The following is a 17,901-nucleotide window of genomic DNA, read 5'->3' as shown; positions in this document are numbered from 1 at the left end:
TAAGGGAGTCCTTGCAAATAAAACATTTGAGAACAGTTGGACTCTCCATATGCCATAGTGTCACAGTAAATATGTGTCATACATATTCTGAAAACCTGGAGATTTTACATTCAGTAATTGGGTCTCGTGATCAATATAAGAACATTATAATGGTGTGTGTCGTCGACCCCACTAAAACTATGCCTAACCCTAAAGTTATTTCTAACCCTATTCTCAGTAAAACAAATACAAGATCCGCCCCACCGAGCGGTCGGCGTGCGGTCGGTGGAAAGAAACGAGGGCGAGCATGTTTTAAGGCGAGCATTCCGGATACCGTCTGTAGGTCTACCCTAGTATACAGTAGTATAATAATCATCCAGTTTGGTCTTAATCGACCAATACCCTTTTTGTTTTCTTCCTTTTATGCTTTGTATGTTGTGCCAGCCGTTTTCAAGTGTATGTATTTATGTAACCCATGTATGTCCCCATAATCATGAACAACTGCAACTGATTACAACACAAATGGGCCCCTCACACATGCGTCACTTAAGAATACATGTGCGTGCACGCACGCACACATGCACACACACACCACTTATAAACGCCTGCAAACACAGCAGAGACAGACGTGCACATGCACTCGAGATGCACTCAAGATGCAGATAAGCACACGCCACATAATGCACGCTATTGCCTGCCATTTTGATCTTTAATTAGTTAGCAACTGTATTTGCATACCGTGTTGCTCGCTATTAACACAAAGACTGCGGCCGTGTGGCCACAAGTGGTAAATAGCTTGCGCGGTGCCGGAATTGGGGAGATTACTACTCAAGGCTAATGTTAGCATTAGCTCACGCTAGCCATCTTTCTCGAGAAACGTTTATATTTATATCGCGATGCGATGAAAACCCTGAAATCAGATCCGAACCTCGGACTTTTTGCCTCAGGGCAAAACGTTTTTTTTTACCGGTGCCGTTTCAGATCCATATAAAGTGATATAAAATGCATATTTATGTCAATCACAGGCAGCAGATGACTATTAAAAACCGTATATATATATATGTCAACAGCAGACAATGTGTTAAGCAGCCTATTGAAATTAATGGATAGGGATTTCCTATAGTTCATATATGGGCCATTCTACCGAATTGGTTCAAATTGCAGTCCCACAATGAAAAACACAAAAACAATTTAGTATTCAGACTTTTCACTGTAGTAATGTCATAGTATGGTCTAATTTATCACAATACATTAATTGAGATAATATAAAATTAAATATATATATAAAAAAACATCCTTTATATGTTAGTTCCTATTACAATTTACAATTTACAATTTAGGCATTTAGCAGACGCTCTTAATCCAGAGCGACTTACATTAGGCAGGAACAAAAGTATGGGAATACATCACATATATAAAATGCATTTATCAAGAAACATGCGTAAGCTAAGAACGTAACTAGAACATATCTATATAATGACACTATACATATTAACTATACATATACTATACTATGCTAGACATATGTACTATGATGTCCTATGACTACATACAATGCAATTATTGTGCTGTCTACATGACATGCTATAAGTCTGTTTCAAATGCTATCTAAGTCTAAAAAGTGCTATCTAAGGGGGTAGGATAAGTGCTATGGGCCATGATGGAGTCTGAAAAGGTGGGTCTTCAGACTACGGCGGAAGATTGGGAGTGATGCTGCAGTTCTGATTGCAACGGGGAGTGCATTCCACAGTTTTGGGGCCAGAAGGGAGAAGAGTTTGGGACGTGTGGAGCGTTGTCCCGGCGTTTTTAGTGAGGGTACTTCCAGCTTTCCTGCGTTGGCTGATCTGAGTGCGCGGGAGGGTTTGTAGGGTTCAATCATGTTTGCAAGATATGGGGGAGCCATACCTTTGGTTGCTTTGAATGCCAGCATCAGAGTTTTGTATTCTGTGCGGGCAGCGACTGGGAGCCAGTGCAGGGAGCGGAGCAGGGGGGAGACATGTGAGAATTTTGGCTGGTTGAAGACCAGACGAGCTGCGGCATTTTGGAAGGTGGCTGCTGTTCATGAATTTAAATGTAGGTGTTAGAGGTTGGGCCTCTAACCTACATTTCAATTCATGAAAAAAGTACTTAAATTATTTTTGTCACTCTAAATATATTTGTTAATACCCCCATTTGATTTATTTTATAGGGAAGTTGAAATAATGAAATTGATTTTGTAGATTTTTTTTAAATTAAAAAACTTTATATAAAAAATGCTGTCCCATGTTTTCATGTCACTTCTACCGAAACAGAAAGAGTTTTAGGCCATAGATGGAGCCTGGTTTAAGCCACACCCCCACACTCTTCACCAAGAAGTGACAGACTTCATGTTCATCATGGCCAAATGACTTCCAGTCTGGAAGTTGTGCAAATGTTCAAACTCTGGTCTCTGTATGGTTGTATGTGGCAACGAAAATGTTATAGATTTTTTGATGAACAACAAATCGATTTAATAATACATTAAATTCATACAAAAAGAAGAAAGAAAAAAGAAACGTCCTTACGAAGGTTGACTAGTCGATACTGGGCCCTTTGGCAAAGCATCTCTGTCTTGGAGATTCTGAATGTATTGTCAGTCAAGCTGCCAAGATACTTGTACTGTATGTTTCAACAACATCTACCACTCCACTGAGGCAGGCTTAAAATCAAAGTGTAACCTATGTCCGTCAAGAGGTATTCTTCAAGTACATTTTCTCCTCGAGTCAACATGTGATGGATGTTGCTGGTGTTCATGTAAAGCTGGAGCCAGTGACTGAAGCGTGTCCTATATGTTACAGGATTCCAATCCAGCAGAGCTTTAATTGATTGAGGAAGTAGGGAGGGTAGGGTGCATGCATGTCCCCTCAGACACTATAGTGCTATCTTATTGCTTATATTTAAAGCGCAAATATCATGCATTTTAAAACTGCTTTTAATATTTAATATCATATTGTCTATGTCCCTCAAAGTTATTTCTAATGGTTTGAGCCTTAATCACAACTCTGATATAACCAGTCCTTGTCATTTCTTTCTGGACTTTGAAAGCAGTTTTAGCTGCAATACCACAATGTCCTGAGGTGGTGGGGGTGCTGATATGCAGATTATCTAATATTTGAGTCATTATAATACTGATACTACTGATGCTAGATAAACCCAGGCTTGTTTCCATTCCATGCCAGCATGGAAAATCAACAATGGTGGACATTGTAAACAAAGTGGAAATGCAAATTTGGAACTGCAGACTGTAGAAGAGGAGGAATTATACAAAGTAGGGTGACATTGATGACATCACGATGAGGACAAAATCAGTTGAGCTGTTCCTGAGAGCAATTTCCATTAAAGCACCTATATTATATGAAAGCCTGATTGTTCAAAATTGGTTATTTGTGGGGATAGAAAACACATATGGGAGCCCCAAAAACACAAAAGAAATTGAAAAAGTTGAATTTTATGTTATAGGTCCTTTAAATAATGTCTAGATGGTTTGAAGTATATGATACAAGCTGCATTGTGTTACATTTTGGCAAGTAAACACCAACGTCTACTCTTAGCCCATTTCCCCATGCTCTTTCACTGCACTATGAGAAATGTTTGTGGTGTGTGCCCGCTCAAATTATGTGGAGTGGCACTATGTGCACGGCTGGAGCCAAAACCAACTCACTCCAATTCAAGGCAGACCAAACGCTGAGTGAAATACTGATGTGCCAATCGGAGGTACGGTGCGGGGTCAAAGTGTCAGTGGTGTTTTTATGCAAGACCAGTACCAAAATGGTAAATGGTGCATTTATATATAGCGCCTTTATCCAAGGCGCTTTACATAGATTGTGCATAACATTCACCCATTCATACACCGATGGCAGCGGAAACCATGCAAGGCACCAACTAGCACATCGGGAGCAATTAGGGGTTCAGTGTCTTGCTCAAGAACACTTCGACAGTAACTCTGGGGGAGCCCGGGTTCGAACTGGCAACCTTGCGGTTCCCATCCAGGCACTCTACGCCTGAGCCACCGCCGCACCAAGAGAGCAACAATTATTTCAAAGCCACCACAGTTACAGTAATAGGAAACGGTATTTGTAGCAGAATATAATGAATTAAACTGTCGTGGTGCAGCAATAGAGATCCATGCCATGAGTAAATATGTAAATATGTAGTAATGTAGATTTGTGTGTAAACCCCACCACACACTCTCTCTTTCTCTTCCATGAAACAACAAAAACAATGGAGTTTACACAAAATAATCTTGTAGATCTGCAATCTTTTGTTGAAACATTTTAGCAAGACAATTTTGTATGGGGAGGGTCCCTGGCACACAATAATTTCAGATGCGGGTATGTGGCCAACTACATTCATTAGGGGTCCTTGACATGAAATGATTGAGAACACTGGTCTATGGCAACTTTAATTTGTGAACTACTATGCTATTTTTGTGATTTGATCTTCTCTAACATCTAAATTTGATCATCTCTCTGAAAACAATTGCTTCTCTTGCAACATGTTTTGAGTTTAAAGATCGGCAATATTTGGCAAATATTATAGGGATTCTGGAGTTCAAGCGGTTAAGTGGCTAAACTCAAGCTGTTTTATGTTATTATTATTATTATTATTCGATTTTGAAATTTACTTCAAACAGAAGAAGTGAAAATGCTGCCAGGTATTCTGTTTAGCTTTTTTTTTACGCTTGCGTTGTTGCGCCCCTCTTCAACAGACCTGGAGGAGACCTGTGTTGATCCAGGCAACAACGCCTGCGTTCCTTACTTCACGTTTGCAAGGCCCTTAAAGCTGCGGGAAAATTGCTACATGTCATCTGACAAATTCTTTTGAGAAAATTGCTTTGATATAAAATTGAATTATGAATGACATGAGAAATAAATCTTTCAATGGACCACCTTGTCCCTGGAGACGGAGTCTGCAGTCTGTTTCTCTTTTCCTGCACGCACTAGTTACTAGTGTGCGTGCGTGCGTGCGTGCGTGCGTGCGTGCGTGCGTGCGTGCGTGCGTGCGTGCGTGCGTGCGTGCGTGCCACACACATGCACGATGCAGGCCAATGTGTGCAAACTGTGCATGCATGTATTTTTAAGTGACGCATGTGTGAGCGGCCTGTTTGTGTTGTATTCAGTTGCAGGTGTTCATGATTATGGTGACATACATAGGTTACATAAATACATACACTTGTTGAAACGGCTGGCACAACATACAAAGCATAAAAGGAAGAAAACAAAAAGGGTATTGTGTGTCTCAGATATGTACAGCCTAGTCCTAGTCTGTCTGTTTCCATGACACTGCATTGGAACACACACACACGAGCACACACATACAGTATTACAATATTTCTGAGGACATCAACATTTTAGGACAGCGATTTTACGAATACCGCACCAATCTTACAATTAGGAAAATAGGTGATCTAAATCGAAACCAATCTTTTATACCATTTAAGTGGTATAAAAGTCAATCAAGATATATATTAGAATATCGTTTTGCATCTTTGTGACAGGCCAAAACATTCCCCCCCTCCTCCCCACAAACACATGCAGGAACAGTTTTGACATATTTTGGAAATATTCAAATTTTCCCCTTAAGATCGGAACACCTCTAGGGCTCCATCGTACGCCATGCTTTATCCACAAGTAATAAACATTTTCCGTGAATTACGCATTTAGGAGCTTCCACTATGCGTAAACGTTATCTTGCAGCCACACAACCCACAATTAATTTTGCCGACACCTATATTTGTGGGTGGAGGTGTGTCTGCAGGCGTGTCGATGCGCTTTCCCTATATTTGCTATTTTATGCACACAGGTTTAGGACAACGGAAAGTGCCTCTTCAAACCACCCGTAATGCGAATCTGTTTGATAAAAGAATGCGCTCCTCAGATGGTGCAACCTGAGTTGGAGCTGCCTCGGCTTGACGCATGCATGTTGCAAAACATTCACAGCTCAGAGGTCTTAATTCTCCACAACTCTGTGATTGTAATTTCCCTATAATCAGCAGAGTGTGAATTCCTTGTGCTCATTGTGTTTAATTGTCAAGTCAAAGAAGTTATTAGATTTGTACCAAGGCACTGTGCGGAATTTCCTCGTTCAGTTACGCAGCAAATATGTAATGGATTTAAAATTCCCCATAATCAGTAACACGTAGCTGATACTTGTGTCAACCAAATGAAAGGGAATGAAATGCTAGGTGGGTGTAAAAAAAAAAGAAACGGCACGGGGGATCGCAGCACAACTTGGCTTTGTTGGTCGCGGAGTGGATGGCAGATAGTCAGATACTGGACACACAAAACAACCCTCTGTATCTAATATAAATGTATTCCAAGGCAGCACGCATTGCTCTTCCATAAGGCAAGATCCAGGGCATAATGGATTATGGTTAATAGATCTTTTAAAGGCAATGGCACCTGGCACACTGATTGGTTTAAGTTGCGTAACGCCCAAACCACACCTATGCATAATGTAATGGGTAGCGGAGGTGTTTTAAGGATTTAGGTGGTGGCACAAGATAGCTTTTTTTACGGGGGAACGCCTCTTACACAATACTGGGGCGGCGGTGGCTCAGGGGTAGAGTGGCTGGATGGGAACTGCAAGGTTGCCAGTTCGAACCCGGGCTCCCCCAGAGTTAGTGTCCAAGTGTCCTTGAGCAAGACACTGAACCCCTAATTGTTCCTGATGTGCAGGTTGGTACCTTGCATGGTTTCCTCCGGCATCGGTGTATGAATGTGTGTGTGAATGGGTGAATGTAATGCACAATCTATGTAAAGCGCCTTGGATAAAGGCGCTATATAAATGCACCATTTACCATTTACCATTTTTACTAAATCCCCAAATGAAGGAAATAGGGCTCCTGGCGCGAGATGGAGCCCCTAGTATAAATCAGGCAAACCTACGCTCTAAACGCTAAATACTAACTCTAAGGCACAACCTTAACCATTTTCCTGATTGTAACCTCCCCAAATCTATTTGATCCATAAAACAACGATGTATCTGGACCAGGAATATTGGTCCTAACAATGTCCTCAAATTCTACTGTGCTTGTGCAGGGATATATGTGTGCAGTTCACTCACTGCACACACATTCACCCAGCAGCACCTTATTCAGACCGGGGCCAGAAGTGCCATCACACATTTACAGTTCCCAGGTGCTGCGAGAGAGAGAGAGACCACAGACATTTTAACTCACACTACTGGGTGGGAACCCGCCACGGCTCCTGCTGTTGCTACGCAACTGAAGTGTAAAACAGTGTGAAGTGAGGCACTTGAAAAGTGTTAAGGTTTCACATTTAACTTACAGAGGCTAGGTCGGGCAAGTGAATGTGTCTGTTCTATTGAAGAAGGCCCCAAAACCCTGCTGCCTTCGTTGCCATTAAGGATGGACCAAAGAAGCATTATTCACTACGCTGACTTTTATAAGCCTATATACTCCAAATCCCATGATCCCTCGGAGTGTTGTAGTAGAGCCGGCATGTGGGGACACATGCGTGGGGTTTGTAGTCCCGCCGCGATCATCCCGGGAATTAAGTGGCTTGGTTTATTAGCTGCCTTTATGACCTCACTCAATCAACCCTTCATCTTCGCCTTCCTCTGGAGTCGCAACCTTCGCCTTGATTCTGAGGCTGAACATCTCTCTGGATACACACACAGGCACACATACAATATGCAGATGCACACGCATGCACCACACACACACACACACACACACACACACCAGCTCCCCAGCTATAGAAAGTAAACAGGATTAGCTTGGCTATCCCTCACTCCACTGTAAACGGCCTGTAATGGCAGCAGTGATTCTAAATCCCCCCCCCCCCCCCCCCCCCACGCCCCCCCCCCCCCCCCCCCCCCCCCCCAGCGCACCGCGGCCCAGGATAAGCTGTCAGAGCCGGACTGCTGATACTCGGCGCCAAGCTCCAAACCACCCAGCATGGATGGACACAGCTGCCAGATAGATACCTCTGTACGTACCGTATTGTGTATGAGCATTTCATTGTGTGTTTGGCGTGCTGCGTGCGTGTGCCGGCCAGGCATTATGTGGGCGCGTGCACGAGCACATCGATGTGTGGCTTGTGTGCATGTTTTTTTTCAGTAAAAGTTTTGATGAGTAAATATTTCATTAACTCAACTAAAAACTGAAAGTTGCTCAGTCAGATTTGTTAGTTAAAGAGTACTTGTTTTTTTATTTGTTTTATTATGTTTACTGTATTTGTGGCTTTCGCCTTTATTTTATATTTTTTATAGAGGAATAGACAGTAGGCTGACAGGGGGGAGGTGACATGCAGTAAAGGCCGTTGGGATCAGGAGTCGAACCCGCGGCACACTGCCAGACTGGGCTACCAGCCAGGGTGCCTGACCCACGGCCCAGGCCAAGAGTGCTTGGATTAAAAAAAACGATGTGTTCAAAGTATGTGCCCACAAACATTGTAAGCTTGCCGATTGGCTATCCCTTCCTGGAAATGGAGTCAAAAGCACAATATGAGTCTTTGAAGTGGAGGGTACAGCAAGTCTTCAGCTTAAAAAAATAAATAAAAAACTCAGTTAAAGTACAGATCTCCCCCCGAAAATTGCGGTACTCAAGTAAAAGTATAATTTACTGTTCACCACTGAGCGTTTGCACTTGTGCACCAACCCGTATCCATGTCTGCGGGAGTCTGCATGTTGCTGTGTGAGAATCCAATCTGTAGCCAATCTGTTGGCTTTACACACGTGTGCTCTGAAGGGCCCTAAAGCCAAATAGCACGCTCAGCACTCGGCCCAGCAAAAAAGGCTGCTGACTGTTGACACAAGCACACTGACCCGTGCCTCCTGCCCCCCATGCGCTGGTCTAATGGAGTAATGGGACTCAATGATGAATCACTAATGTTCACAAATGTCACATGAGTGAATGTGATTTTTTTCCCCCCACTCCAGCACACTGTATATGGAACGGCCAACCCATTGCTACAGAGTAGGCAAAGTCAATATTAGACTGTGTGCACACGTGTGTGTGTGTGTGTGTGTGTGTGTGTGTGTGTGTGTGTGTGTGTGTGTGTGTGTGTGTGTGTGTGTGTGTGTGTGTGTGTGTGTGTGTGTGTGTGTGTGTGTGTGTGTGTGTGTGTGTGTGTGTGTGCGTGCGTGCGCGTGCGTGCGTGTTAAATCACTCAGACTTTGGAATAGGATCCACATTTCTGAGGAGAATATGCCTGTTAGGATAGGTGGAGAGTTGAATAGACATGGGTAAAGAGAGACTCAATACATAAGATGGCATAAAAGCAACCAGTGAATGAATGTCACACTAATGTGTCCATTAAATGCAGCTGTCATGTATGCATGAATGTTACAGTATGAACATTATTACTGTCATTTTCTTGAGTAAAATGTGTTGATTTCTGTCAAGTTGATGGATAATTACAGTAACTATCTGTGCTGTAAACCAGTGTTTCTCAAACACTTTCATGTCAAGGAACCCCAAATTGATATACTGTGTTTGATTAATGTACAAACAGCAACATTGTACAGCCAAAAACATCCTTGCGGTCTTGTTTCCATTTAGGCCTTAATCAATTAATAGACATGACATGAAGAATAACAACAAAAGTCAATATCATCAATAACAAAAAATCTAAATCATTTCAGGAAAGAATAAATTGTATGTACAGAGTGGGGAAAAGGGAAGGGGGGTGTGTGATCACCTTTTTAAGGGGGAAGGATCATTTCCTCTCCCTTGGGCCTGTTTTAAAAGATGGAAGTGGTCTGCATTTTTTGAGGGAGGGGGTCAGGGCATTCCACGCCTGGGTGGCCCTGTTGTAGAAGGAGAATTTTACCGATATTTGTTTTGAAAGTGGGAGATCGTTGTTCACGCTCCCTCTATTGTATTTGACTGCAGACCACCATCTGAAAAGATTTTATGCCAGTGTTTTTTGTTGTTTTTTCCTTTTGTTTTAATGTTGTTGTTGTGGTGAGGTTGTAGATCGACAATTTGCAAAAAGCCTTACTATAAAGATGTGGTTAAAGTGATTTAACTGATTGTGATGCTATATTGACCAATTTTGCTGGAGACCCCATGGAACCTCAAGGACCTGTGGGGGTCCCCAGACTCCACTTTGAAAACCTGCAATAGCATCATGTGGATGCATAGTGTGGACATCCCATTCTTTTCCGTAGAACACATGGTGCACCGGGCACAGGACCACTCATTTTCCATCATTAACTATGCCGTGCCGCTCATTCTGTAAACGTTAAGGTTAATGTCCATCAACCTGTCACTATAAAAGCATGAGAAATACGTGAACAATCAAGCTGCTCGAATTGTTCACACATAATCAATCAACATCAAACAGCTGTAAAAACAACTCAAATAAAGTAGGCTGCATTATCTCTCAGGCGAGAGGTACTATTTACACATTTTGCCAGGGACCCCCCTGGACTCCCTCAAGGACCCCTTGGGGTCCCCGGACCCCACGTTAAGAAGAACCACTGCCTTACGTGATCGTATACTCGCAGGCTTCTAACAGCTATATAGCCCACAGACCCTGTGGGCTCATTGAAATTCCTTCTCCCTTCAAAGTAGACACCATCTCTTTCTGTCGACTGTCGTCACACTTGCTTCCCTTCCATGCATCTCTCTCTCTCTCTCTCTCCCCCCACTCCCCCAGCACAGACATGTCTGACTGTGTTTTCTCATTGGCTGAACTTTTGCTCCCATAATCCTTCATTCCTGGCAACTGCTTTCCATCTCCTTGGAGCCTGGCTGAAGTTGTCCTTGAGTACTGATGTGTTGTGTGTGTGTGTGTGTGTGTGTGTGTGTGTGTGTGTGTGTGTGTGTGTGTGTGTGTGTGTGTGTAGTCAACTTTCTCAGCGTCCTAATATCTAGGTACAATTTCACAGTAGTGGAAAGTAAATAACTACAACCTAAACCCCTCTATTCTTAGCAACATTGACCTGTACACGGATGTCTTTTGTCCCTCTACACCAGATGTCTTTGACAAAAATAGCAGATCTACAAGCTGAAATGAAATGAAATGATTACTATATTTACCCAGGGTATCTGGGCTAAGCTCAAGAACTTGTTTCCAGCCAGGCCCTGCTCATAGAACACATTTCATCGTAGTGGTTCAATGCCTTGTTCAAGGGCACTTCAGCGGTGGTGATTTTAACGTGTCGGACCGCTGATTCGAACTGGTGACCTTCCGGTATCAGGACCGATCCGCTATCCGTTCGGCCACCGCTGCCACTAAAACTCACAACACATTGTGAGTTTATAGATCTGCTATTGTTGGCTAATGTTCCCCCTAGAATAAGGATGCTGGGGTTCAAGTGCTGTTCAAGTACTGTACAGTAGTAGTATAGCCTACAATCTTACTTTGCATGACTATCGATTTTTCAATACTTCTACTCTACTACCTCTCAGAGGCAAATATTATACTTTTTAAATACACTACAATTATTTAAAAGCTTTAGTTAGAAGTTATTTTGAAGTCAAAAATATGTATTGACTTATTAAGCCCTATTTTATACTTTGTCTATTAAAAAAAGGTTACCTACAGGCTCAAAACGTTGTGGTGAGCTTGTAAGCTATTTTGGATACATTTTGACACATTTTGAAAACTTTTGAAACTCTTTTACCTGTTGCTTCTTTAAGTTCGTCGTAAGTTTGGTCAATACTTTTGTACTTTCACTCAAGCAAAAATCTTGAACACAGTCCATTTACTTACTAATATTTTTATATTGTTATATTGCCCAATAAGACAAAAAAAATGCAATAAGACAAAATAATTCAAGTAAGATATTAATACTTCTTCCACCACAGAGCGAAAATGATGAACTTCACACCCACGTTTAGAGTACGCAGTCGTCTCTTTAACACAATCTCTTGTCATGTGCTCCGGTCTGACATAATCACACTTCAGTCAGATAACTCACCAATAGATTTAACCAATATTTATTATAGAATCAGAATACAAGTGTGCATATAATATTTTATCTTGGCGTTCGGCTCTGCTGCAATTTTCTCCCTGCTCGGCACAATTAAACGCCATCATTAAACATAAAGAGCAGGGAGATAGATATAGAATAACAATCCCCCATGGGGAACAAAAATAACAGAGCCCACCGGTGGTGCTGGGGTGGCGGTGGGAGCAAACACCACATAACAACCAGGAACCATATGCAGAAGGAAGGTAGGAAGAAGCATGCAGCTTAAATACCCTGCCCAAATTGGTCAGCTGACTGCCACATCAGCGAATGACATGTGGGTCTTGCAAACACTGTATACACCCACATAGTAATGCAGCATATTAACCCCTCGAATACATTTATGTCCCTTGAGCATAGCATGAACCCGCTTGAGTATATCTGACTGAACTAACTCCGCAAGCTACGTATCATTAATAATCCGCAGGAGGGAGTAAGAACAGAAGTCTGCAGCAAACACCTTGAAAGCGAGGCTAAGGGTGACCCTCTATAATGACGTGGGAGTGCTGGCAGGACGGAGAAACAGCTGGAGGTGTTAATAAGATGGAAGAAAAGTAAGAGTGAGCAAAGTGACAAGAATCCAGCGAAGCGATAGTTCATTGAGACACAGAAGTCAGAAGGTTTATTATATAATCAGAAGGGAGTTCCAACTGTGCCTCTAGCCTATGGCCTCCTCCCTGTGGCATTAGTTCTGTAATGGGTGACTCTGTAATTATAATGTGATTTATGGATTGTACTATATGTGGTATCTAGTTCTGTTATGGGTATCTGTGATTATAATGTGTTTTATGGATGTATTATGTTGATGTAATGTCTTTATGTTATGCACTGCTCTGGGGTTTGTTGTTGAAATCAGAGCTGTGTCTCGGTGCACAGATAACCTGATATATCAAATGTGATATGATATCAGATGATATGATATCACATGAGCAGAGCCACACCGCCATACTAAATGCAATAGCTTTGCAATAAATGATTAATGGTCAATCTGAGCTGAAGAGTTTCAATGAAATAGAGGACGAGGAGTGAGAGGGAAATTCAGTATTCAGATTTTGTTTTATTTTTTCTTAAAGGGCCACTTCACCCGTTTAGCAACCAGATCATATTGTAATGATGGATTAGGACACACAAAACACTTTCCTGGGGTTTATATATGTGTTATATAGTGTTCCTAGATATTTTAGTCATTACACCATGTTCGCGATCAAAAGTTTATAGCAAAAGGCCGATGCACACCTCAAAAGGCTGGCGACAGGTGCGTAGGGCAATCGAGCATATAATGAAAAGGGTATATAATAAGTCCCGCACACTGTCAGACACTTGCCAATAAAATGTTGCTCTTTATTAGGTCGACGTTTCGGTCGCTTAGACCTTCATCAGGACAGACATGATGAAGGTCTTAAGCGACCGAAACGTCGACCTAATAAAGAGCAATTTTTTTTGGCAAGTGTCTGACAGTGTGCGGTACCTCTTCTTTGTCTTTCAAAGATACCCTTTTCGTGATCAAAAGATGTCATGAAAATGCGGTCTCACTTCCTTCCTGGACTAGGCCTACATGTTGTGTCAGTAAGACAGCCCACATGGGGTGTCTCCCAACCACAAGTGCACCAAAGTATTATGGTCATTGTAGGAATTAAACAATCCAGTCAAACCCTAGTCAAACACACAGACTTCATAGTTTTTTCTGGCAATAGAGTGCACATTTCTAATTGTGCTACTGTTACTACAAATACTATTAACAATGAGTGATTGCAGTTTCTTCCAGCAGTGAAATGGACCTTTAACCGGTTGAGCGGAGTCCCTTACGGATCTATATGCTAACTAGTGACGCTGGCAACGTTTCAATACGGATGCTGGGGTTTAAATGGTTCACTAAAAAGTAGCAATACCACAATGGAAACAAGCTACAGCTCTTCTGCATCTATCATTTGATTTACCAGGTTTTGGCAAAAGTATAATGAGGGCTCCTCTCAAAGTGGGAGGCAATACTCCCTCTTCAAAAGATTCAGTATACATGTCCAAGAGGGGTCTCGCCAATCTGCCCGCAAATCTTTTATAAATGTCTATCGGCAGACCATCAGGCCCTGCAGCTTTTCCAGACTTCATATTACTCATTGCCTCCAAAATCTCACCAATACTCACATCTGCCCCCAGCTTTTTACTGTCTTCCTCTCGAATTTTAGGAATATTAATTCCATCCAAAAAGGAGCTCTCAACTACATCTTCTTGATTTGTCTCGGAGCTATATAATTTACCATAATAATCTCTAAATGCCTCGCAAATTTGGATAGGGTCTTCTATCGTCTCCCCAACATCATTTTTTAACATGTTGATTGCTCTTTCAGTTTGCATTGCTACAGCTCTTCTGTGTATTAGTCAGTGTTGAGAAAGGGAGTGACCTGTCACGTTCTTCACTGTCCATTAGGAGACCGAAGGATAAGTCAATGCATTCTGGGCAGGAACCCCTTTTGGGGTTTTAAGCATTATGTTATACTTTAGGTATTGAAAAATAGCATATCTACAAGCTCATAGCGCGGCACCGAGTCGCAAATGTGGCGCAAATCTTTGAATATATTCTTTCAGAGCGAACATTTTTTACTCAAATCTTTGCTTCTGGGTGGGGTCTACATATTTTCAGATGGGGGTCGGCGGCCAAATACATATATATTTGAGGGTCCTTGACATGAAAATGTTTGAGAACCACTGACATAGAAACATAAGTTTTTCAGAAAACTGTCAGCATTCAGAAGACATATGTAGAATCGTCCTCAGGTCTGCTACATTGACATTGATCATGACACAAACGTCACAAACACCTGTGTGGTGGGGCACAACTGCACAACTTTTGGAAGAAACCAATACTATAGAGCGTCGCAGCCCCGCCCCCTACCATGGACCAGGAAATTAATCCCAATGCATTTTTCCCATAGACATTTCTAAAAGTATTTATTTAAAGACGGTTACGCCGCGGACAAAGCCAACTCGAGTCGTGACAACTCATGACAACACAAACAATATTTTGGACCAAACAAATAATTACAAAGTAGAAAAACAACAAAAAAAGTGTTGTAACCTGCCGTTTTTTCTTCTTTCTAATTATTTGTTCGGCCCAAAAAATTGTGTTTGTTGTCATGATTTGTCACGACTCGAGTTGGCTTTGTCCGCGGCGTAAACGTCTTTAAATAAATACTTTCTGAAATGTCTATGAGGAAAATTAACGGAGAATCATTTCCTGGTCCAGGGTAGGGGGCGGGACTGCGACGCTCTATACAGAAAGGGTTGTGTGCGCCTTTTTGGGGTATGACCTATGTCTATGACATGTCACAATTATTGGTTTCAGCCTATACAGCAAGAGGCCGATAGACCCCGCCTCCCTGCTTAAAGCTACAACGCGGTAGAGAAGGATTGCCTATACCAGTGGTTAATGGATATATAGCCTGAGCTAACGCTAGACATTTCTGGCCTAGATGGGAGGGCTCAGATTTGCGCACACCCTGATTGGTTCACCGATCTGTCCGTCAGCCCCGGTCTCTCCTCCCCCCCCCCCCCCCCCCCCCCAGTGCAGCACTGTTATTGTGTCGACCAGAAGCAGAAACCACTGGTTGCTGGAGTATACCATTCTAACGGACTGTCAAAGTTATTTCCACAGAGTCGGCACACGTTGGTTTTTTTCTTAGACGGTGTGGTGGGTTCTTCAGCCATTCTCCTCATTTTCCTCGCATAGCCTCGTTTGAAGTTCCACTGGTAATGATTTCCTCACGGTGTTATTTTGAGGGGTGCACACCGTTCAGAGCCCCGACGTCACATCATTTGAAGCGACGCCTACGCGGAAGGGTTGACTCCCACGTTTAGGCCAGTGCAGCCCATGCGTAAATCCAGGCTTTCATTTTTCGCGCAGACGAAATGAAAGCCTGGGTATCGAGGCTAATGGATATATTATCATCAGAATGCGGTGAGAAAAGGGCTATACTCCAGAATTCTCCTTTATTTAGATGTGAAGGCCACACACTGCAGGCAAACAACAAGAACTCATGTCTTCTCTACACAGAAAAGTGTGTATTTAACTCTGTTAAGCACTGAGGGTTAAATTCAGAGGGGGTGTGTGTGTGTGTGTGTGTGTGTGTGTGTGCGCGGCGTGCACACTCGGCATGCGTGCGTGTGTGTTTCCATTGCTACACTAAAGAGTTAAACAGACTCTAAGTATTTGACTGTGTGTGGGTTTGTCTTTCACGCACGCTACCTTGTCTCTCATGTGCGTGTGCACACACACATGCAAATATACACACATGCACCCAATCACAGCCCCACACAGCCACACACACACAGCCACAGCCACACACAGCCACACGCACGCACGCATGCACGCACCCAACAAAATATTTTCATAGAGAGACTGGTAGTCTCTCTATGTGACAATGATCTAGGTAAAATACAAGACACAAACATAGGCTACTGTCACTGCCTGGAGTGCAAGAAACCGTATGGAACAAGACATGTGTGACTTATTCATCACTGTCCAAATACATTGCTTCATGTGTTCCCCATTTCACGCTGCAAGGACATCATCTATGAAAGAGAGACACCGCCTTGGTATCCCAAAAAACAATAAACTGTAAAAGGATACTGGTCACCTCTGCAGTTATTCAGATAAACTGGCACACTTAGAGAACGATAAAAGCAGCTATTATGGCACACACTAAAACTGCCTGTAGTCTTATTGTGTAACTGTCAGGTACAATATAAATGACTGCCTCTCATCAACTCACTGCTCTGGACTTCTGTTAGGGTTATAAGCATCCACGTTAGCCCCAGAGTAGAGTTCATCTTCTCCCTATATACAGAGCAGAGTGGGGCTTTAGGTGGCGGAGACTCACCGGGTCTTTAGCTTGCTGCGCTAGCACGGCGTAGGTGGAGATCCTGCTGCACAGGCATTTGGTGTGGACCGGGGTAGACGCGACCGTTTGGCAGCCTTCCGTGCCCCAATTTTCTGCCCCGGCTTCCCTGGAGGTGTTGGGAGGGAAGAGGCAGACAAACAGCACTGTGAGTTGAAGGCAGACACATCCAAGTTAACAGTTACAGTAACACCAATGTACTTTAGTAGGCTACTGCACTTAAGTACCTTTTATACACACGTCACAATGTTGTGACCTTGTAGATCTGCTTGCTATTACCACCACTGCAGTACACACAAGTGATTGGAAGGAGACAGACAGACAGACAGACAGACAGACAGACAGACAGACAGACAGACAGACAGACAGACAGACAGTGACGCAGAGCTTCGAGAGATAGCCACCCACTATCATCCATTTCCCATTCAGTCAACATGGGCTCATTGTGCAGTGATGCCCACTCTCACACGACGGACAGGTCCATTTATTCGGTTGGCACAGGAAGCCAGTGTCACCCCAATTGGTACCGTTTTAATCCTCCCCATTCTTCACAAATCCAAACACTCTCTCTTCATTTCGCCTTATCAATCTGTGTCTTCTTGAGCCACACGGGGAATTGGACGAAACCCCCTACAAGTCTCACAAAAGAAGAAAATGCTGGGCTATTGAGAATGAAAATGGTAAGTGTTGAATCAGCTAATGTTAACAATGCTAATGTGGCATACATAAATGGTGGACAGGGGTTATTCAGCAATTTATGGGTGAATTGGCTTCTAAAGTGTCACTGGCAATGCGGCTCACTAGAACCGTAATGTTATAGGGGGAAAATAGACATGTTAATTGGCCTTTTTTTCTTTCTTACCTCCATTTGCCCTCTCCTCAACCTCTCTCTAAACGCTCTAATGAAAGGTTCAGTGTGGGGGTCGATCGATAGCACCACTGTGAGATTCAAATTGAACTAATTACCCTGGCAGCCACCGCTATACACTGACCTCATGTTTAAAGTTAAAGGACTTATTTGAATGAAAGTGTTTTTTTTCCGGGTTTTTTTCCGTTGTCATGCCGA

The 17,901-nt window shown here is 42.8% G+C and overlaps 1 protein-coding gene across 1 annotated transcript in view; it reads right to left on the bottom strand.

Moving 5' to 3' along the window:
* The window catches only part of adgrb2 (adhesion G protein-coupled receptor B2), a 538,535-nt gene that overhangs the window by 76,210 nt on the left and 444,424 nt on the right, over positions 1-17,901 (bottom strand). Inside the window, exon 17 of the mRNA XM_079522669.1 lies at positions 16,818-16,944. Within this exon, the coding sequence (XP_079378795.1) occupies positions 16,818-16,944 (127 nt within the window). The remainder of the gene's footprint in view (positions 1-16,817; positions 16,945-17,901) is intronic.

This window comes from Electrona antarctica (genome assembly GCF_951216825.1).
Source record: "Electrona antarctica genome assembly, chromosome: 15".
In the NCBI taxonomy this organism is placed as follows: domain Eukaryota; kingdom Metazoa; phylum Chordata; class Actinopteri; order Myctophiformes; family Myctophidae; genus Electrona; species Electrona antarctica.
The sequence above is the reverse complement of the archived record's forward strand: the minus strand, read 5'-3'. Positions and strand labels throughout refer to the sequence as shown.